Here is a 20,673-nt window from a genome sequence, read left to right as displayed (position 1 = left end):
TCATTAAAAATTGCTAACCAGAAAAAATATTTCAAACCATTTAGACTCTGCCCTGGGATTTAGTAGGTCTTCATTTAGAAGAGTTATGACGCCTCATGGTGGAAGTCAAGTCAGGAGGTAGATGCCCCTTCTGACAACCAGAGTAAACATTAATTTAGGTACATAGAATGCTCGTACAATGTGGGAGACCGGGAGAGTCATCCAAATAGCTACAGAAATGAATAAATACAACCTGGAGGTGCTTGGAATTAGTGGAACACATTGGAATCAGTATCATGAGTGTGTATCGGTTCAAGCTGGCAAATAAAATACCCCGTTTGGGTCCCACTCTCTTGCTATCATCTGTATTCTTTGTCTGTATGAACCCAATATATGCAATTTCAACAATATGTAAGTAGAGGGAAGTGTTCATGCATAATATGAAATTATTACACCTGAATAAATAAAGTGCAACCTATGACGAAAGATTTCTCAATTCAAAGAAGTGTTGTAGTTCTATGCAGTATTGATCACAAGATTATTAGTCAGCTGCTAATAGACATTTACGATAACATCCGAAACATTGTGCCAGGACCTATATATTCCTTGAATTAATAAAAGTAGGTAAACATACTTCATAAATCGGATCTTCTTAACGACGAACCTACTATGAAAACTAGTTCACTTTGTCCTAGCCAGGAAGCTAAGTGTTGGTAATCATACAAAGAACCGTAGTGTTTGAAGAATCATGTAGTTAATTATAGTGATGATGTGCAGAATTTGAGAGTTAAGATACAAGAGGAGGAAATGAATTTTCACAAGACGATGCACTGCCGAAACAATATTAAAGGATTCAATGTGAACTCTACACAAAAATAACCATTACGAATTGATCTATAGTGTGGTAAAAATTTTTTTATGTTTAATAGCCATATAAAAGATAATAGATCAACATAATGATATATTTGGGAATTATTATTCCGTTGTCTTAATTAGTTACAGTAATATCTACTGCTAACTTTCCAGTTATTTTGTGGATAATTATGTGAAACTGTGGTAATTAAGGTAATATACTATTTGACCGAATTCTACAATGGTTAGTAAGTTAGTTAAATAGTTTTTGAAATGACACTATATCACGGTATTTTGATAGTAAGAAGTTTGGGAAATCGAATGTTAAAGAACTCTTCAACAGTACAGTCTAAAACTATTCACAAGAGCACTGGTGAAGTTACTTTTTATTTTCAGCGACAACATATACATCTTTTGTTTATCATTAAATTACCATGCTATGTAACATAGACAAATTTAGACAATATTTACTTTCAGTTTCAAATAAGTAAACCAACCTAGATATTAATTCATAATAATTGATTATCTACGAAGAGCATCCAGTAAATAAATAAATTTATTCACATTATGACAACAACTACCATTAACTTACTGAATGCTTCATTTTACTTTTTCTTCCTTCTCGTAGTCTTTCATAATCGAGTTCTTTATTAATTCCAAGAGGTTGAAGTTTCTGAGGACTAAGCCATTGCCATGTACGCTTTGTATCAAAGAAGAGAACTAATAAAAGTTCTAAATCATCAGTGGATTTATTAGAGGCTATTCGTTTGCCCCATTTTAACACTGACTCCGGAGGTAGGGGGATAGGAACACCATTGTGAGAATAACCTTCATTAGCATCTGGATCTACAATCTATTATTTAAAGAAAAAAGTGTTCAAACAGTGAAAAGAACTTTCATGATTTACATTTACTGGTGTGTAACAGTATTCAGTGAAATAAAATAACATTTAGTTGACTCAATTTGAGAAGTTATTAAGATCTGTTTATAAAATACAACATAAAAATGTGTATAACAAGTATGTTACCTATTTACATTATCAAAATAACCTTTGAGTTAAACTGAGCATGATAGTTTAATTAGGTTCACCAAAGGTTCCTCTTTGAAAAATCCGACAACTACACTATTTCACCTCAAGGATGTTACTAAAGTTATTTTTCAAACATGAAAAGTGATTTGGTCGTGAAAGCAATGGACTTCGAACCAGTGGATTTGGACGTTTGAATTCCACCCCATCAATTTATGTTCGAGTATTCATCTCGCAAAAGGAGTGGCTCAAAATCGAGTATATGGAATTGTATTAAGTCACCGAACTACTAATCTTTGAAGCTGATTGAGTTTCGAAAATCTATCTAACTAGTCAAGTAACTGACATCGTACGATTTAATGCTCGGAACTGAATCTTGATGTAAGTTAATCGGAGATGCACCTCGTGGTACAATAAATAATAAACCTCTATTTCTACATTTATATGTTTTTTACAAGCACCACTTATAAGTTATAATGTAAACACTACTCATATTATGATTACTATAGTTTAATTAACAATAACATAAACACTATTCTCAAAACACAGTAATCATATAAACTTTTGAATGCGAATTCCATACAAACGGCAGGTTACTAACTATAAACACTTGAGTAAAATGCAAGTAAGAACGAGGTCATAAACCGAAGGTTTTTTCTCAGGTAAATATAATTTCGTTAATAATGATGTCTTCGTATGAATAAAATAAATAGTAGCCATAATTGGATAGTTGGCTACAAAAATATAAGTTCAAAAAACTGTTCAACTTACTATTGCTGGGTACCATGGTGATCCCAAACATTTGGCCCAAACAATATCTAAAGGAATAAATTGATGTTCGGTAAATATATCCTCTCCGACACTACCTCGAGAAGAGACACGAGATAAAGGACTTTTGAGTAGTTTAGAATTACTAGTATAAGATGTTTCAATATTGGAAGAAACAGACAATGGATCTGCTATGCAGTTAGCTTTTGTATCAAATTCATTATCCAACGGTAAGTCAATATGATCTGATCTGTTAACTGATTCAAAATTAATGTTCACAATATCATGATCTCGTTGGATATTATTTGATTTGATAATGCCAGTTTTTGGTAGAAACTTTGTGAACAATGTATCAAAATCTGATGTCATATGAGAATCATTGGAAGGAACCAATATTGGTGACGGTATATTAAGTTCAGTAGTGTGAAGCTTATTCTTAGCGGTAAATTTACTAAGTGATGATGACCGTCTTTTGTGTTTATATTTTCTAATATTCATAGAAGTCTGTTTTGTCTTGAACCGATAAGCGGATTTCTAAAAACAAAATACATTTTAATATACAAAAATATATACCAGAAAATTTTTAATAACATAGTAACCGACCCATAAGAAGGCAACCTAGATAATTTAACACGGACCTTTTCTAAAAACTTATTTAAAATCATAAAATGAATATATGTCGGGTTTCAACAGAGTGAGTCGTACTGATGAATGACATCTAAATGTACAAGATCGTGACTATAAAACTGTGGTATGGCATAGTAAAAAAGTATAGTGTTTAACAACACTAAGAGTGGATATGAAGCTATTTTATTATTCAAGTACTAACAGGAGTAAAATAACGTGAACGTAATCGACAAAGAAGTTATGCATCTAGCAATGTTGATAAACTAATTGGGTGGAAGATTAAAATAAACACTTCTAGTGCGTTTTATATGAAAATATTCTGTTATTGATAAATTATGCCTACAAACACCTTTAGGAAAAATATCAGACCTCCCCAATAGTTATGTTTCTACTGAGCAAAGACTTTATGTTTTTTGACAAATGTTTTCCATAAATTAGTTTAACAGGACTGAGTTCTAGATATATTTGCCAAAAATGCACGTCTTTAAAAAGTCTATTATCACGTTAGAAAGTTGATTCACAATACACTTCAAATGCTTTCATTCATTTTTCTGGCTTAGCAGTGACACTCTAAGCAGGGTTTAAGTAATTTTTCATACTTGATTGGTTCTTTGCTTCATGACATTATGGAAACAAATGCTCAAGAAAAGTACTATAGTAGTGTAAACCTATCTATAAGCAGAAAAACTTCCTAATTGTTGATACGCCAACAATGGGTATAACAATTCACCAATCTTTGATTGATGTTATTGACTATTAGATCAGGAAAATACTCTCACAAGACTGACACGGACTTATCCTAAGTGACCAGTCAATTCATTAGGATATTTGGAAACGTGATGGAGTTTGATTGTTTTGTGGTTAAATATATATTCAAAATTAAACCCTTAACAAGTCAAGAATATTTGATGCCAGATACGTTAGAAATATACCTAATGTCAATGTCTAAATAGGGTATTACTAGAAGTAAATAATTTATAGTACCTAACTGGAGTACTTTTTCGAGAGGAACTAAAACTATTTTTGAAAGATGCGAAACTAATATAATTCAACAAAAGTTTGATATAAATCTTTTTAAAACTTACTAAGCGACTGACAGGAGAACGTTTATTAGCAAAAGCCATTCGACTTGTACCAATCAATGTAGTTGTTCTGTTAACAATATTGGATTTTTTATTAATCTCAACTTCAGGATCTTGTTTTGAACGTTGCTGTTGGTAGTGTCTACAAAGAGAACGATCAGAATCATGACTAGGATTGGGAGTTGAAGAGTTAGTATTCGGATAAACAATACATCCATCATCACTTTCATCTTCATCTGTCTCTTCACTATCATCTTCGTCATCCTCATCATCACCGCGTGATAAACGACCAATTCGATAACGTGTAAATGCAGGTCCATTACTTAAAGATATTAGTCCATTCATTTCATTTGTAGACCGAGCTACTTGACGAATTTGCAAACAATTGGAATCGTTAGCTGCTAAAAGATTAGAAGGATTCCATTTACAATTGGTAGACTCGTTGTTCCCAGGCGATTTGATGAGGTTTTCAAAGCAATTCGCCGAATTAGTGTAGGCTTGGGCAAATGCATTTCCAGGAGAGTGTGACTGCAGTCGAGCTAGTTTTGAAGGTTTTCGACAGTCTCCATTGTGTAAAGTAGGAGAAAGATGAAGTTCCCGATCTCCATTAGTTGATGAAAGACTAAAGAAGACAAAAAGTAGAAACACAAGTCGATTTAATGGTTAAATATTCATTAGTATATCTATTATATCTTTGGTAGATTTAGGAAGGTAAATGAGGATGACAACCAAAGTTTCTGTCAAATCAGAGGGGTCATTGGGTTTAAACAAGAAGTTTTTCAATTGTATCAGGTATCTGTTATGTCTGTCACTTTTAAGTCTTCCATGGCCTAGCATTCATTAACACTTTACGAGACTAGTCTCAAAATCAAAACATGACTCAGATAGAAATATAAATATATTTTAAAGCAAACAACGAAGTTATTTAGTTACATATTAATTAAAATGATTATAATTTATATATTGAGTAATCGTCAATGAATACAAATCACAAGTGCATTAATTAATAAGATGGAGATACATTGAAAAAGAAAACTTCATCGGAGAAAGTTTACTTTTATCATTTTGTGAATCCTAAAATCGATTTCTTAATAAATGCAATATTTAGGGATTCTACATCCTCAAAAGTGTCATGCCAGTTAGGATACTTAAACTCTAATTTAGTTGACAGTACAGAGGTTGTGGCGATTGTTAAATAGTATTAAGGTTACGAACCGACCTAAGTTAAACAAACATCATAAACCTGAAAATAGTGGACATTCATTTTGTTCTAGTATGGGATGCCTCAGAAGCGCGCATCCAAGACCCCACCATATGCTAGTGAAACTAGTACCTGCCGTCTTGCACGCGAACTGCTAACTTCTACACCGCTGAGATATCCAAAGTTCTATACGTTCAAATACAATCAATTCTCGATAATGTGCTACCATCTACTATTGCTAAGGAGTGGATAATTGTCACACACTCAACAAGGTTGGACTTGTCTGGTCACAGATCCTTACTACGGTTTCGTAAATTCCCTCTCAAAGCTAGACGCTGGTGAAGGACTCCAATACCAAGACGAAACAGATGAATAGTGCTTCTAGGTTTTTAATAGCTATCTAAATTAAATAGGTTCGTGATCTCAAAAACATTCAAATCTAGTTGCCATACAAGTTGTAAATTGGCTTTAATGATGATTTGTATCTAACTACCTGGGTTAAAAATCGTGCTAACCAGACTTTAGCAACTGTTTTCACTTAAGAAAAGATTCCACATTAGTGCATACAGAAAAACAGTTCAGTTGTTTTCGAATTGTATCCAGAAATTGACTTGTTGATAGAGTGAAGACAAATATCTATATTAGCACAAATTTTGGTATTTGACAAAAATAAGGAGAAGTAAATTCTGGACCAACAAATACAGTTTCTTGTGAACAATAAAAACTCTTCGATCACGCACTGATAATTTCAATGTTAGACGACTCTGTGTTTGATCATCGTTGTCTACGAAGGGTTGTTGACATCCAGTGGCAACACCATGTTAGTAATGCAGAGGTTCGGCATCGTGTGTTCGCGCACAGAGACGATAATTCAATTGGTGTCACCACCTTGAGATATCGACTTTGGTAGCTTGGACATGTTCTACGAAGAATCCCACGTCGTGCATTATTTGCCGACTCTGGGACTAGTTGGAAAAAGCGGAGAGGTGGTCAGTATATGACATGGTGTCGTGGTATGAAAGAAAGCTGCAAAGGCCTGGCTTCTGTTGGTCCTTCACGACTCCCTGGCTGGGGTCCTAGTGAGGGTGCAACACAGTGGCTAGAGACGTTATCAGATATGGCTCAGAATAGAAGCCAGTGGCGATCCTGCTAAAACCTTTTTTTACTTTCTTCATAAAAAATGGTTGTTTCTTCCTTAACTGAAAGATTTTTTCTGATTGTACCTTTCCGTTTCCCCCATTATTACTAATATTATTATTGTTACACTACCTTACATTAATCTGTTCGTTATTGTTCTTTTTTTCTCTTCGAATTCTCATTTTGTGTGGCGCATATATATATGGTGCCCTCTTGTACCAATGTTTACGTGTTCAAATAAATAAATAAATTTCAATAATATCTGAGAAAAATATGTTCAATATTTCTGTTCTATTAATTATAGTTCACTAATGTAGATTCCAATATATTTTGTAAGAATAGTCGACAACTAGCGTAATCCATCAACAGAAGTATAAAGGCATTCTGTACAGATTTATGTATAAGCTATATGCAACATTTGTTATGCGATACTTAATGAGAAGAATATGTAAAAAATGGGCAACCCACCAATAAATGACAATTTGACTTTTGAACAAAAAAAAATTACGTAATTCATAATAACATTAATGAAGTTCTGTGCCATCCGAAAAATTAACGTATTTCCCAGCTGAGGTTAGCAATCACGTTTCTAATGTTCAAGTGGTAAACCACTTCCGACCAATTTTATTGTTTTATGGGTGAGTGCTGTATACTGGAGTGTAATTCTCACTAAAGATTTCATTTCAAGTGCCTGGAGGAAGACACAGCTGTCTGTTATGAGCATGTCAGGATAGCGTGGCACGACATGCAAGATGAAAACATAAATATAATAAAAATTAGAGCTTGAGATGCAACCTCTGATGAGAATTATTCTATAATATATACCATTCAACGACTTTATGAATGGGAATATAGCCGAAGGTCAGTCAGGCATCTATCTACAGCGTAGGACCAGGATCATGTATGCATCGGTCCAAGTTGCCATACCTAATTAGCACAAGATGAATACCAAATCCATAGAAGCAGCTAATTCAATGGTAGTAATATGTAAAAGATTGCATATAAGGATATGATACAGGGAGAAAGAATTAATTCGTAGAAAGAAAGGTATGAAGTAATTTTGGTCACATCGCCGAAGGTGCTGGAAATAACATGCCACTTGAACATTGAAAAGGTGACAGTCAACTTCAACCACATCTCTCTTTTTTGCCGATCAAATGACAAAACTATGATATATATTTGTTTTAAAAGAGTCAATTTAACCGTTACGTTGAAAAAAATCAAAGATTAAATACTTGACTACTGTAATTAGTTGTATATACAATAAGTGAAGTAAGCAACAAAAAAAACACAACTAGATTCAACATACCGGCGTTTTCTAGGTAAAACAGATGAGTCCACTATTGAATTAGTAGTAGTAGTACCATTAATAGTAGTAGTAGTAGTAGAAGTAGTAGCATTAATTGGTGAAATGACTTCAAAATTTCCATTTGTAGTGAAAGAAATAGGTGATTGATTTGATTTTGTTGGTGAATGAAAACTTCTTAGTCGACTTCGTATACTACTAGGAACTGATGAATTTCGATCACAATTAATCAATTCTTTTAAAGGACTATGAACTCGTTGTTCATTCGTTGTTAATGAACATTTAGAAGGTTTTCGTGTGGTGGATAAATGGTGTAATACTGGAGAATTTGTTGGATTTTCTCTATAATTATAATTTGTATTTAATGAATTCACTGATTGTATACAATTTTCATTCGTTTTAGATGAATTTTCAATATTATCCTGATGAGATGATTGTTCATTAGTTTCCGTCTTAATTTGTACATTTTCTAGAAGGAGTCCAGTTTTAGGGCAGAAATTGATTTGTTTTGCTATTGTTAAGGCTTCAGATATGATAGGTTTACTCTTTAGAAAAACAAATACAGAACAGTATACATTTGTAATGTAATTTACTGTTTTGCTTTTTAGGAAACATGAGAGTTTAGTTTCATTTACTTACCAAGTACAGATCCGTGTACCTGGAGCTTTAAGTCACACACTGTGTGAAGTATAGTGATACTGTTCAGGTGCCTAAGCTAAAGCAGATGTAGAAAGACTCGAACATCCGGTCTAGTGATTGAAGATCAGTTACTCAACGTCTTTGACCATTGGTTACGACAATCACAGGGATCCCAACCAGATAGTCTGTACCTACCTACCGTGGTTCAGTTTAACAGTCAATGACTTCATGGACTAATACCATGTTTTGTCTTGGCCGTTCCTAGCGTTCTTCTAGCTTATTACTAAACTATCATCACCTATCGGTGTAGGCAGTGGTTGGGCATAAGTAATACATGTCCTGGCAACCTCAGTAGATGAAGATTCAACACCTCATCAATCGATTGTCTAACTTTACCTGGTACCCTGTGTTTAACACCACTAGCGTTCATTTAGTGGTCGCAATGTTCAAGACCAATACTCCGAAGGGATAAGAGGAATACAAAAAACTTTGGAAAAAAACAGATTATCTCTTCGGTTTTGAAAAAACACTTGAAACAGTAACAAGGCTAGATATAGAAGTAGAACAGGAGGTTGGTATACATATACACACTGCAACATGATTGTAACCGCAAAATACTAAGAAATGCTACAATATAACGGAACATAAATTTACTTCTCTAACTTTTTTTGTAATAATATTAATTTGTAATTAATTTATGCTCGAATTAAATACTGAACCAAAAGAATTTGTCAAATGAATACCAACGTGAAAATCAAAGAAAATTCACAGCTTTCAGCTTTTCTACATATTGATAGGTCAGTTTTTTAAAAATAGGAATTTAATTAATTAACGCATAAATTACTTTTTGCCCCCAAATGCCTTGGTACGGCAGAGAGTGGGGAGAGTCCGCTCTTCCTCTCAAAATGCTCTCACATGGCCACGCGTATATAGCCACTGCCAGGGAAGTCCTACTCACTACATTCTCGCGGCGGGGGTGTTGTTTACGAAATTGAGAGGACGAAAAGCGAATGTCTAGTGCTTTAGCCGGGTTGGTGGATATGGAGGATCCACATAGGGGGGTTAGAAAAACTTGATTTCAAACCAAATGGTATATATGGGCTCTAGTATCCTGAAGGAACAAATGACGTATGAACCAACCGTTGGTCACCGGCTACCATGGGACTGCATCTTCTGACGTTGCTCCACTGCCTTGTGGATTATACCTTCAGGTCAAAGGCTCCGGGTGTGACCCCCAAAGAAAACCACCTGTTTCGATTTGGGTACCCAGACAGTATCCCCGTCCTCATACAAAGTGAATGATTTATGTGGTGCATATCTGTTTCTTACCGTCTTGTACCTATGTCCATGTGTTTAAATAAATAAATAATAATTTTATAGATGTTAAACTTACTCGTTCACGTAGTTTCACAGCGGCAGTATAATAGACACTTGTTTCACGATTATATTCAAAACAATTTTCTAACATTAAATTAAAATCTGATAATAATTCATTTATAGTGCAATATTCGAAATTTTCAATTTTTTTACGCATTGTAGAAAAATCCATTGGTTTTTTAATAATTAATGAATAATCTGGTGCTAGACTTGGTTCAACAGGTTCAGCGAAAAACTGATTTGTATCTAAAGCCTATTTTAAATAGATGAATAATAATAATAATGGGGAATTATTACTCTCAATCAAATTGACTATAATGATAAAAACGAATCATTTTTGGTAAGGTTAGGTGATTGAACTGATAATACTTAGGAGTGGATGATATCGGTAATTCAGTAGTTAACTGGGTGAGACTATAATTTATGGACGACCTTTGAGAATGTCAACCTACATACTACGGCTAAATGAGGGTTATAAACCAGCGTTAGGAATTAGGATTAATATTTACAATTGATGGTTAGGGTTAGGAATAAGATATAGAGTTTTCATCAAGAACTGATAACAGCCATAATGCCAAAACTCTATTTAACCAAATGGATGAATGAATTTTGCGCCAAAATTCAAGACCTGTTATCGTAAATAGGATTGATTCGTCCATAAATTATAATCTCGCCGTTAACTGAATAACGTGCTGTTGATTTAGAATTGATAAGTAATGAACAAATAAGCATTAAAACACTGAAATCCAGGTTTATTTAGTCGACAGCTCCTAGACAGAATGATATGAATATCCTAGACTTCCATGAGAACCCCTATACTTAAACATATATGAGATGATTTTCCTTGGAAAAGCTTAGACCAGATTGCCAGATGAAACGTTGGATTTGCTTCAATTCTTTCGCTAAGATTTTACAAATACATTCTTCCACATATATGAGATTATGATTATTGCTAAGACAATTCAATATATATTTCAAGAAATTTTGATTTAAAATACCTATGTTCAGATCAATTAAAAACATACAGTGATGAGTCAATAGAAGTTATTTAAACTTTAACAAAAATCAAAATTTTCATTCAAACAATTCATACAAAATTGTTGTATTTATAACTAAATACGTAGAACATATTCATCAGTAACAATTTTTCCCCTAGAAACTATGGAATTCTAAAATTTATTAAAGGGGGATAGATATATTACTAAATGATTGAAAATTTTCAATTATCCAAAGATTTTCATTTTAATAATTATATAGATGAATATATTTTGTTGTGTTCAAAAATATATCATCACGATTGATAGAACTTGGCCAGTACATTAAAATGGAATAATGTAAAGTCAATTATTTATAAATCGATGAATATACAAATTAGTATACAATTCTACAAACAAACAAACAAAAAAAAAAGAAAATTTACAACTTGAAAAACTTAAAACACACATTTATATAAACAGAAGAAGATTAACTTCTGAATAAATTCCCATTAATTTTTTCTTAAAAGTTCGAATTGATGACCTTAAAAATGTATGCCGAATATGAAGTGAATATATATATATATAATATATGGATTTGAGATTGTTAGCATAATAAGTTTATAAGCATTTATAAATGGTGTAGTGATTATTTGAATCTGGTTATAGATAATAATAATAATAAAATTATAAGAACGGAAAAGTATGTTCTTAAAATGAATAAAAACTATAGGACTTGGTGAAAATTTAAAGACAAAGCATATAAAATATGATAAAAAATTTTATAAAACAAGTATGATTTGTGACAAAAGTAGTAAATTTGGAGAGAATCACAATGGTTCCAGAATTTAATTTATTTATGATTAACTAAATAATAATCTATGTGCATTAATCAATGTTATTTGGTCATATGTAATTTTAATTACAAATACAAAATAATATAACTAAGAAGTGGACTTTTTAAGCAAGTTATTTTATTTTTATGAGGATTTCTACATTACAGATATTTTTGTGATTTATTAACGTATAGATTACCAGTCGGTTAATAATAGTACTTATTATCTATGGGCTGTAATCGAATTATTTAGAGTAAATTTATTGTCTTGATTAAAAAGTAAATAACTTAATACCTAAATCACTAAGTAAAAAAAATGCAAATATTCTGCATAAATTCGATATATTGGGCTGTAAATTACATCTACTTTCTGTGTAAATGCATATGTAACAAAATAACACTAGGATACAAATGAGTTGGCAAAAGTAACTGCGATAAAATTAATTGAATTACCAATTCAAACCAAAAGACTCCTATAAACAGTGATGTTAGTACAGGTGAATGAAGTGATTTACCGTTAGGTAAATGGAGGCAATTGATGGGAAACCCTAAACATATTCTTTGTGCTAATTAGCATTCTTAGATAATATGCATTGGCAGACTTGAGACAGCTGATGCAAGTGATCATATTGTAACGTGATCAACAAAATTTTATCATGATTAAAGACTAGACAAGAATTACATAGTTTATTATTTAATGACCAACCAATGTAATAAAAGTGAATTATATTTATTGAGAAAGTGAAAAAAATGATGTCTTCCTATCTTTCATCGTTTTGAAGTGAATAGTAATGTAAAATTACAACTGAATAAATGCAAACTTAACAAAACATTTTTGAAACAAGATTCGCAAACTCAAAAGTTTTGAATAAATTATACGTCCAAGTCTTGTTTGTAATATATTGAATGGTAAGAATAACATAACTGTATAAAATATTATCACGAATTTGTAGAAAATAGATGAACAAAAGGTATGCATACGTGGTTTACCATTCATAAAAAGATAATGTAATTCTGTAGTACATATAAATGATATATCCACCGATTGCGCAATAGGAAATAACAATTTCATATGACTGTATCATGTCTAACTCCTTTCTACATAAAAAATGGAATCCTATGCTCCAAAAGGTAATTTTACGAAATGGTCAACTGGATGCAGTTTTGTTCTAAATACCTCCTCTCTACAGAAGAAGTCTATCCTCTATATTTCAAATGAAAGCATCTAAAGAATAAAAACAAGCTACTACTTAACCAACAACAGACAATGACCATAACAACTAATTTAAAATATATTGAAAAAAAATTAATTCAGATTAGCAGCTAACAATAAAAAAGGCGAAATGAATTCAAACACCTAAAACATATACATACAACATCCTTACTTGAAGTTGATCTATAAATCGTAACTGAAATACAACAAGTGGTTTGATTTTAAACTCAATTTCAGTCACAAATAGACGAAATATATCACGTTTAATACGTTCACGTTTACGTATAAGTTCAGATAATAATCGTCCTCTTTCAAGATCTTGACGTAGTTGTTGCCAAAATTTCAAATGAGCTCTCATTCGATGCGATTCTGTATCTCCAGTTGTAGCCGCCACAGCCTATAAATGAAAAAAAGAATAACGTAAAACATAAGGATTTATTTATTTGAACACATAAGGATATTTTTTCATGAGAAGCTACCAAATCTAGATCAAATTAAATGGTATAAGATTTTCAAATGATAAATTATGGAAAAGTGTAAAACTAACTATTGTATTTTATTGTAACGATCAGTTGGTGGTTGGGGGTAATCGACAAGAAACCCTAGACCATAGGTTTTGTGCTGCTTAGCACTTGTCAGCAAGGTGGGCATGTAATCTTTAGGGAACTGATGTACCCTGGAGAATTGGATGCCTTGTCACCCAGCTTCACAGTCAGGGGCGTTATCATTAAGATATTCGGGCACTAACTGACCTGTGGTACGACAGATGTATTTACAATCGACTGGTTACTGAGTAGTGACCAATTTGTCACTAGCAGTAATCTTTAACACATCTTTTGTGTTGACACTTTACAATAAAATGATCATTAAGACAAGGTTTATAGTGGGATCCAAGCATATTGAAGGGTTATCTTTGTAGAAAGATATTAGGAATATATCAGAAATATACAATAAAAGACCATTATCTACACTTTAGCAGCTCTGTACATGAAGTCACAAAAAAGCCTAATCAAAACTCTACGGAGACCAAGTAGAGAAACCTATGTCAAAATGTTTACTTTCCAGAAACATCTGTGTACCAACAGTTGGTCAAGCAAATAAATAAATGACCGAAATAATGAAACGAAGTATACTTGAGTAAAAACAATATCATTTTTAAAATTAATCTTAAGGATGAGGAAATTTCCGACAGAATCAAACACAAACTTAGTAATTCACTGAGAGGAGCTAGTCGCTAACTGCTTATGTTCAACTGTATTGGTTATATCACACTTACCCTAATAGTAATTAACAGACAAATAATTTTAATTTAAGCTCTTAGCACATTTAGGGAAAAAATGCAATCAAGAATCATAAACATATCTTCAGAAACACGATTCCTAATCCCAGATTACGAACTATCTGGATCTATATGAAATGTATCTATCTGATAATTTAGAATTATTTTATAATCCCCCTTTCAACTTATAATATTATTTCCCAAGATAGTATACTCCTCTTCCTATTTTCTGGCATTCATTTAGTTCAAGATGTTGTTCTCCATTTCTAAAAATCTACCCCTATCAGTTACACAGTTTTTCTTTCTTATTTTTAATGTTTATGATATTATCCTATTAATTTGCGAATCTGTAGCTCAGCGATCCACGTGTATTTAACTTTCAAGCATTAGATATAAGGTTTGGTTCTTCTTCACTTTAATTATTTTAGTTATCAGACAATATTATACAAGAAATCTAACCTAAGGTATATTAAACAAACCAATAATAGATAGTTGAGTTGTATTTTATAATAAACATATGGTGATGTAAAAGGCTGACATTATAAGTGTGAGTACAGTCACTGATTATCATTCGGATACATGTTTTTACCTAATAAGTGTAACTCATAATATAAGCTTCAAAACAATCATATGAAAGTTTCTTCCTCCAAAATTTCGAATTATGGTTAGTTTTTATAGCCAGTGACATTATCACAAAAGTAGAATGTTTTATCTATGGTAGAGTGTGAAACAATCATTAGAAATTGTTAATAAGTTTCATGATTCTTAGTGAATATATATCCAGTACAAATGTCTTTTGGATTACATTTGAAGTATATTCAATAATTAATGATTATGAGATAACACCAGACAGAAATTGATGAACAGTAGTATTATAATCACAACTTACAAAATTAGCAGCACTTCTGTGCAAAGAACATGCCTGAAGTCGTTTAAGTAATGGAACACCACGTCTAAACTCTCTTTTGAGCTTCCAAAATGCATAAGTTTGCTTTAAAAACTCCATTTTATCCCCTGATACACCAGATAACTTGGATAGAATAAGCTGAAAACAGGAGCCAACAGAAATTTAGAAAATACCTGTAAAAAGGCTAAGGTATTCTAGAAATATAACATATATGCAAATAACTAAGCCAGATAATTTTCATTGGTTGTGGAAACTGATGAAATCGGAAAGTTGGGTGTTGTTCTGTTCACAATTTGTATTCAAATGACAGTTCGTAAACTTCCAAACATTAAAACCTAGTTTCTATCTACAAAGTCAACGAATAATCACCATCACTTAGTAATAACATGCTGTGCAATGAATCAGAACTATAGAGGAAGTCAGGAAATAATAACAGTATCTTGCTGCATGATATCATTAACTGTGAAGTCGTTTCAGTCGACTATAAATCTAATATAAAAGTGTACACATTCATGTTATTGGACCATATTGTAATACATCAGATGGAATAGCTAAATATGCAAGTGAAAAGTTGATAAACGTATTCAATTAAGCGTTAGAAGATAACTCTGGTCAGTTTAGAGCAATATTCGTGAATGCTTTTATTAATTGTGGCACTTAATAAACGTAGAAATATGTGCATATTTAATAAACACCATCTTTCACGTTAAAATAGTATTAAATAGATGATCAAATCTAACGGTGCTTTAAGTCTGACTGTTCTCCCTTCAAGACTCTGGAACAATAGGAACACTTGATTCAACATAAAATCGCAGCTCTGTTAAACTGTACTCATTACGTTTACAATGACACTGAAATAGTTCCCAACTAATACTTAAGTTAGAGAGATAATTCAATATAAATACTGATACGATAAGAAAGATATATGTTATTATATATATTCACAATAGCCCTTACATGTTTTTTATTTATGTAAGCTGGTTACAGTCTGATTCTATTTCATTCATCGAAGTGAAGTAGGAGTAGTATAATAAATCTTCATACGACAGGCTTAGCTCCTAACACAATAAACAAACCTATACGTTATTGCTGATTGACATCAATTTATTATTATCATTAAAACACAATTTTTTTGAAAAATACTTTGACCAACAACTCACATCTAGTTTTGCTTTAGATACAATGGGAACACAAACAGATGGTTTAGAATTTCTACGTTCAGCTAAAATTTTACGAGCTTTTCTGAGATGAATTCGAGCTGCTCGCTCAGGAGACTGAGGACCATCCGAATCAGAATGGGCGTACATTCCTTTATTTGAACTCTAAATATGATTAACCAAAACAAAAGTTGGAATAATAATAAAAATTTACTACAGTTAATAGAGTTGGAAATCTGAAAACAAATACGAATGGTGAGATAAAAGTCAATAGCTAGATAGCTTATTTTTGGTAGTAACAATTTAATTGGTCAATTAACGCATTTGCTTTTGTTCATTAATTTACGAAACAGGATAGTAGGGAATCGAGAAATAAATGACAAAAAAATGACTAACAGCTAATGAAAGAAATGGTTCTAGTGAGAACATAATTAAAAAGGTTTTTTATCCATAAAATAACCCAGTACCAGACTGCAACAAGATCCTCATTCACTTTTACCTTGAATAATATCTGATAATGTCCCACATCAGAATCTTACTAACTCTAATACCCTATATTGGGAGTTTTAATGAACCACCACTCACCGAACACATTTGTTCTCTATTTCGCTGCATCGTGTAGAAAGTTGATCAAGTCTTTCCCTTGGGGACGAGATGAAATTTTTTAGGTCCTATTCTGTTAGTGTATTTGTATGTTAGTTTCTACTAACTTATTCGAACATAAAATAAATACTAAAAATCTAAAAAACACCGACATCACAGTCTTCTATTTACACCATGTAAAACTGTTTACAGGAATTTCGTGATCAAGCAAAATCCGAAATTATTGATCACTTCAAGTGTTCCAGTTAGTATATAAATCATCTATAAGACACGTTAGAGGTGAAATGCTATGCCACTACCATAATTACTATACCATTGAAGTAAATATATTATCACCATTATTATTTAGACATGTTCAGACTTACTTACCTAATACTCGTAAAAATAAATAAAAACCGTAAAACGCTAGTGATCTCAGTAAAGGGAATGTTTAATTTACTAAAGATAATTATGCAATATGATGAGACTTATAAGAAAGGTTAACACATCAATAATCATTACCAAAATTCACCACAAGACTATTCATTTAATAGTTATTCATTCTACCGACCGTAGCTGCTACCTTGACGTGGTAGTCGGGCTTGCCTATCGTGTTGACCCAACCGAGCTATATGGGCTGGAATATATGTTCTTGTAGGTTCTACCATACCAGGCAGATTGATTGAAGAACGGTAAGACTAAAAGCTGTAACTCAAGGTCTGAGGGCAAAGTCGTACTGCTGACTGTAGAGAAGTGTGACAGCAGTAAGGTGTTTTCCCTCCGACAACCAGCATCTGCAGTGATGCTACCCTCTAACAAGGAAGGAAGGGGTCAGAAAATGTCGACCCTAGAAATGTCACGCCTCACATTACCTCACGGATTTCCGTCCCCGGCGATAAGGCCATTTGAAGAACGGAGCTAACACGTTTAAGCCTCAAGCAGTTGTTCCTTGGGCTCTGCGGTTAAGCTCCAGGTCGCTAAGACCAACATTAATCCAATTTCTTTTTCAGGTTCCTTAAAAAATACCCTTCCGGGAAGTGATATCAGCCCTCAAACCCGTAACAGCACATAAGACCAAGTTGGTCACATTCAAATCCTTCCTACACCTCCTAATAACTCTCTTATCTCCACGACTAACCCTCCTCACGTCCATTTATCACCTCGCACCGCTAGTGCAAACGATCCGAGTACGCGGAATGTTATTCCTGGTCTACTGAAACCACGCTCTAAACTGCATGTAGGAGCTTTTAACGTTCGAACACTGTGCCAAATAGGACAACATGCTTCCTTAGCTAGGACTTTAGAATCTCAAGCCATCGATGCGTGCTGCGTCTCCGAAACGCGCATACAGGATCCAAGTAGCGTCATTCTGTTAGGATGTTCGGAAAAATATACCAATAATTATCGGGTTAAGTCTAATGGTGTCCTTGGACGTTAAATGGACATTCCCTATTGGTCGATATTTATTGTACAAATATTGTTTTCTATTTTATGGTACGATGTGGTTTGTTTGTTTGGTATATAAACAGAGTATGTCTGAAATATAGCGATTCATATCGCAGAGGCTAAGACTTGCGTTCTGGACTCAACTGGCTGGACTAGACAGGGGAGCGGGACCAATCAGAACCCTAGACCGTCCTTACGTGTTTTTCCGTTTCACTGTAATCGATCGATAAATACGCTGCTCCATAATCAGCAGTCAACCCGTCACAACACATTCATTTGACCTCATCATGTCAAAATAACGAACCGACTCGATTCACGCTTCGTGTATCTGGAAGCCCTGATGCTGCTCCCCGTGGCCTCACCGGCGTAGGTATAGCATTGAGTCCTAGGGAAGAACTAGCTCTCTTAGACTGGATCCCAGTAGACAGTCATTTGTGCGCTGTCCGACTAAACGGAACACAAAGAACTCCAAAAGATAGGGACATTCGTCGTTGCCTCTTCATCGTCTCTGACTACTCTCCCACTGACTGTAGCTCAAATAATGTAAAAGATGAGTTTTACACAAAGCTTTCCGACCTTCTCCGATAAGCTAGGCGCTCTGATGTAGTAATAGTGGCTGGTGACTTTAATGCTCAAGTAGGTAAATCAAGCGAAAGGGAAGGACACCTGGGTGGATCTTATGGTGTTGTGGCTCAAAGAACACATAATGGCGACCGTCTGTTGCAACTATGCTCAGATAACCGCCTGTTTCTCGCAAACACTAACTTTAAGCATAAGGAAAAACATTCGTCCCAACGTTGGACCCAAACAGATCACACCGCTATCAGTCACCGATCGACGGGCTCGATAGAAGACTGTCGCTCGTTCTGAAGCACATGCTTAGATTCAGATCATGCTCTATTGTGGGCGCGTATTTGCTTGCGTCTTATTGGACGTAGGAAAGATGCTGCAAGGAAATCTCTTAGGACCCTACTTAATGATAGTCAAGCTAAGAATCTATTTCAGGAACAATTAGAAAAACAGTTGGGCAGCCATGTATGTGATGCCTACCCCGAGGCAACGTGGAATGACATCCGAAAAGCTGTAGAAACAGCAGTAATATCTGCTAATACGGTAAACCATAAGATTAGGAAGAAACATTGGATATCAGCAGCATCTACCGCACTGATAGATGCTCGAAAACTCATTCCATCTGGCTCTGAACATAACGAAGAGCGGAGTCAGCTTAAGCGCAAGTTGACAAGAAGCCTACGCAATGATCGTGAACAATGATGGGTAGCGAAATCAAGAGAGATGGAAAAGGCAGCGGCAATAGGTAACAGCAGACAACTGTTCAGACTTGTCAAGGAAATCAGTATTAGGAACCCAACTGTTAGCGAAACAATCTCAGAGAAAAATGGACATATTATTCATTCTGTTGAATCGGCTTTCGGAGAACTTCAACGGAGCCTCCAGAGGCCCAAAAGGAGCCGAAAAGTCCTAGCCAATCAGAGCAGGATGGAGCACCCTGGAATTCCAACGTGGCGTGCTACTATTGGTCAGTAGCATATGTCGTTAACGGATTGGCTGAAATATGATGTTGATTTAACAAACATTAACATCTACAAATACCCATGTTTTCTGTACAAAAACGAACCTTGGAGTTAAGTGTCTCTCTCATACTTTGCGTCTTCTTTCTGGTGTTCAGGTCGCTGTATAGTTCTAGCGTGCGGGTTATCACAATAGCTTAGGAACGAATGTAGCGTCCAATCGACAAGACTTAACACTATCAATCCAGGAGATTGGATAGATGGGCAGAACACTTTAGGGATCAGTTCAACTGGCCTTCAGCCACACTTCGGTTTCCCACGATCTCCAGTCAACCTGAATGACAAGTTAATCTAAGTCCGCCAACTCTTTACGAAGTTGGAAAACCTATAGGAAATCTGAAGCGTGGGAGAGCAGCAGGCCCTGACAGGTTTACTCCTGAGATTTTTAAGGATGACGGTCCAGTACTATCAGTGAGATTAACTGAGGTCTTAGGTAGAATTTGGGAACTGGACGTAATCCCATCTGACTGGTCTCAATCATTGATTGTGCCAGTCTGTAAGAAAGGACAAAAGTCCTCTTGTGACAATCACAGAGGAATCATTTTGACTAATATAGTGTCTAAACTATTAGCTTCAATAACACTTCGACGCCTAACTAAAGCTCGTCAAGAGCAGACAAGAGAAAACTAGGCTGGTTTTCGACCTGGACGTGGTTGTATAGACCACATATTCACACAATGTCAAATCCCAGAACAT

General features: G+C 34.1%; 1 protein-coding gene across 1 annotated transcript in view; it reads right to left on the bottom strand.

Annotated features, from left to right (window-relative positions):
* The window catches only part of BRPF1 (Bromodomain and PHD finger-containing protein 1), a 34,273-nt gene that overhangs the window by 528 nt on the left and 13,072 nt on the right, over positions 1–20,673 (bottom strand). Inside the window, exons 6-13 of the mRNA XM_051213100.1 lie at positions 16,364–16,525; positions 15,186–15,341; positions 13,190–13,414; positions 10,012–10,248; positions 7,983–8,524; positions 4,339–4,957; positions 2,630–3,160; positions 1,424–1,684 (exon numbers count right to left, since the gene is read on the bottom strand). Of these exons, the coding sequence (XP_051069044.1) occupies positions 1,424–1,684; positions 2,630–3,160; positions 4,339–4,957; positions 7,983–8,524; positions 10,012–10,248; positions 13,190–13,414; positions 15,186–15,341; positions 16,364–16,525 (2,733 nt within the window). The remainder of the gene's footprint in view (positions 1–1,423; positions 1,685–2,629; positions 3,161–4,338; positions 4,958–7,982; positions 8,525–10,011; positions 10,249–13,189; positions 13,415–15,185; positions 15,342–16,363; positions 16,526–20,673) is intronic.

The sequence above is a fragment of the Schistosoma haematobium genome, chromosome 3 (assembly GCF_000699445.3).
Source record: "Schistosoma haematobium chromosome 3, whole genome shotgun sequence".
NCBI classification, from domain to species: domain Eukaryota; kingdom Metazoa; phylum Platyhelminthes; class Trematoda; order Strigeidida; family Schistosomatidae; genus Schistosoma; species Schistosoma haematobium.
This window is presented reverse-complemented; position numbering and strand designations above follow the sequence as displayed.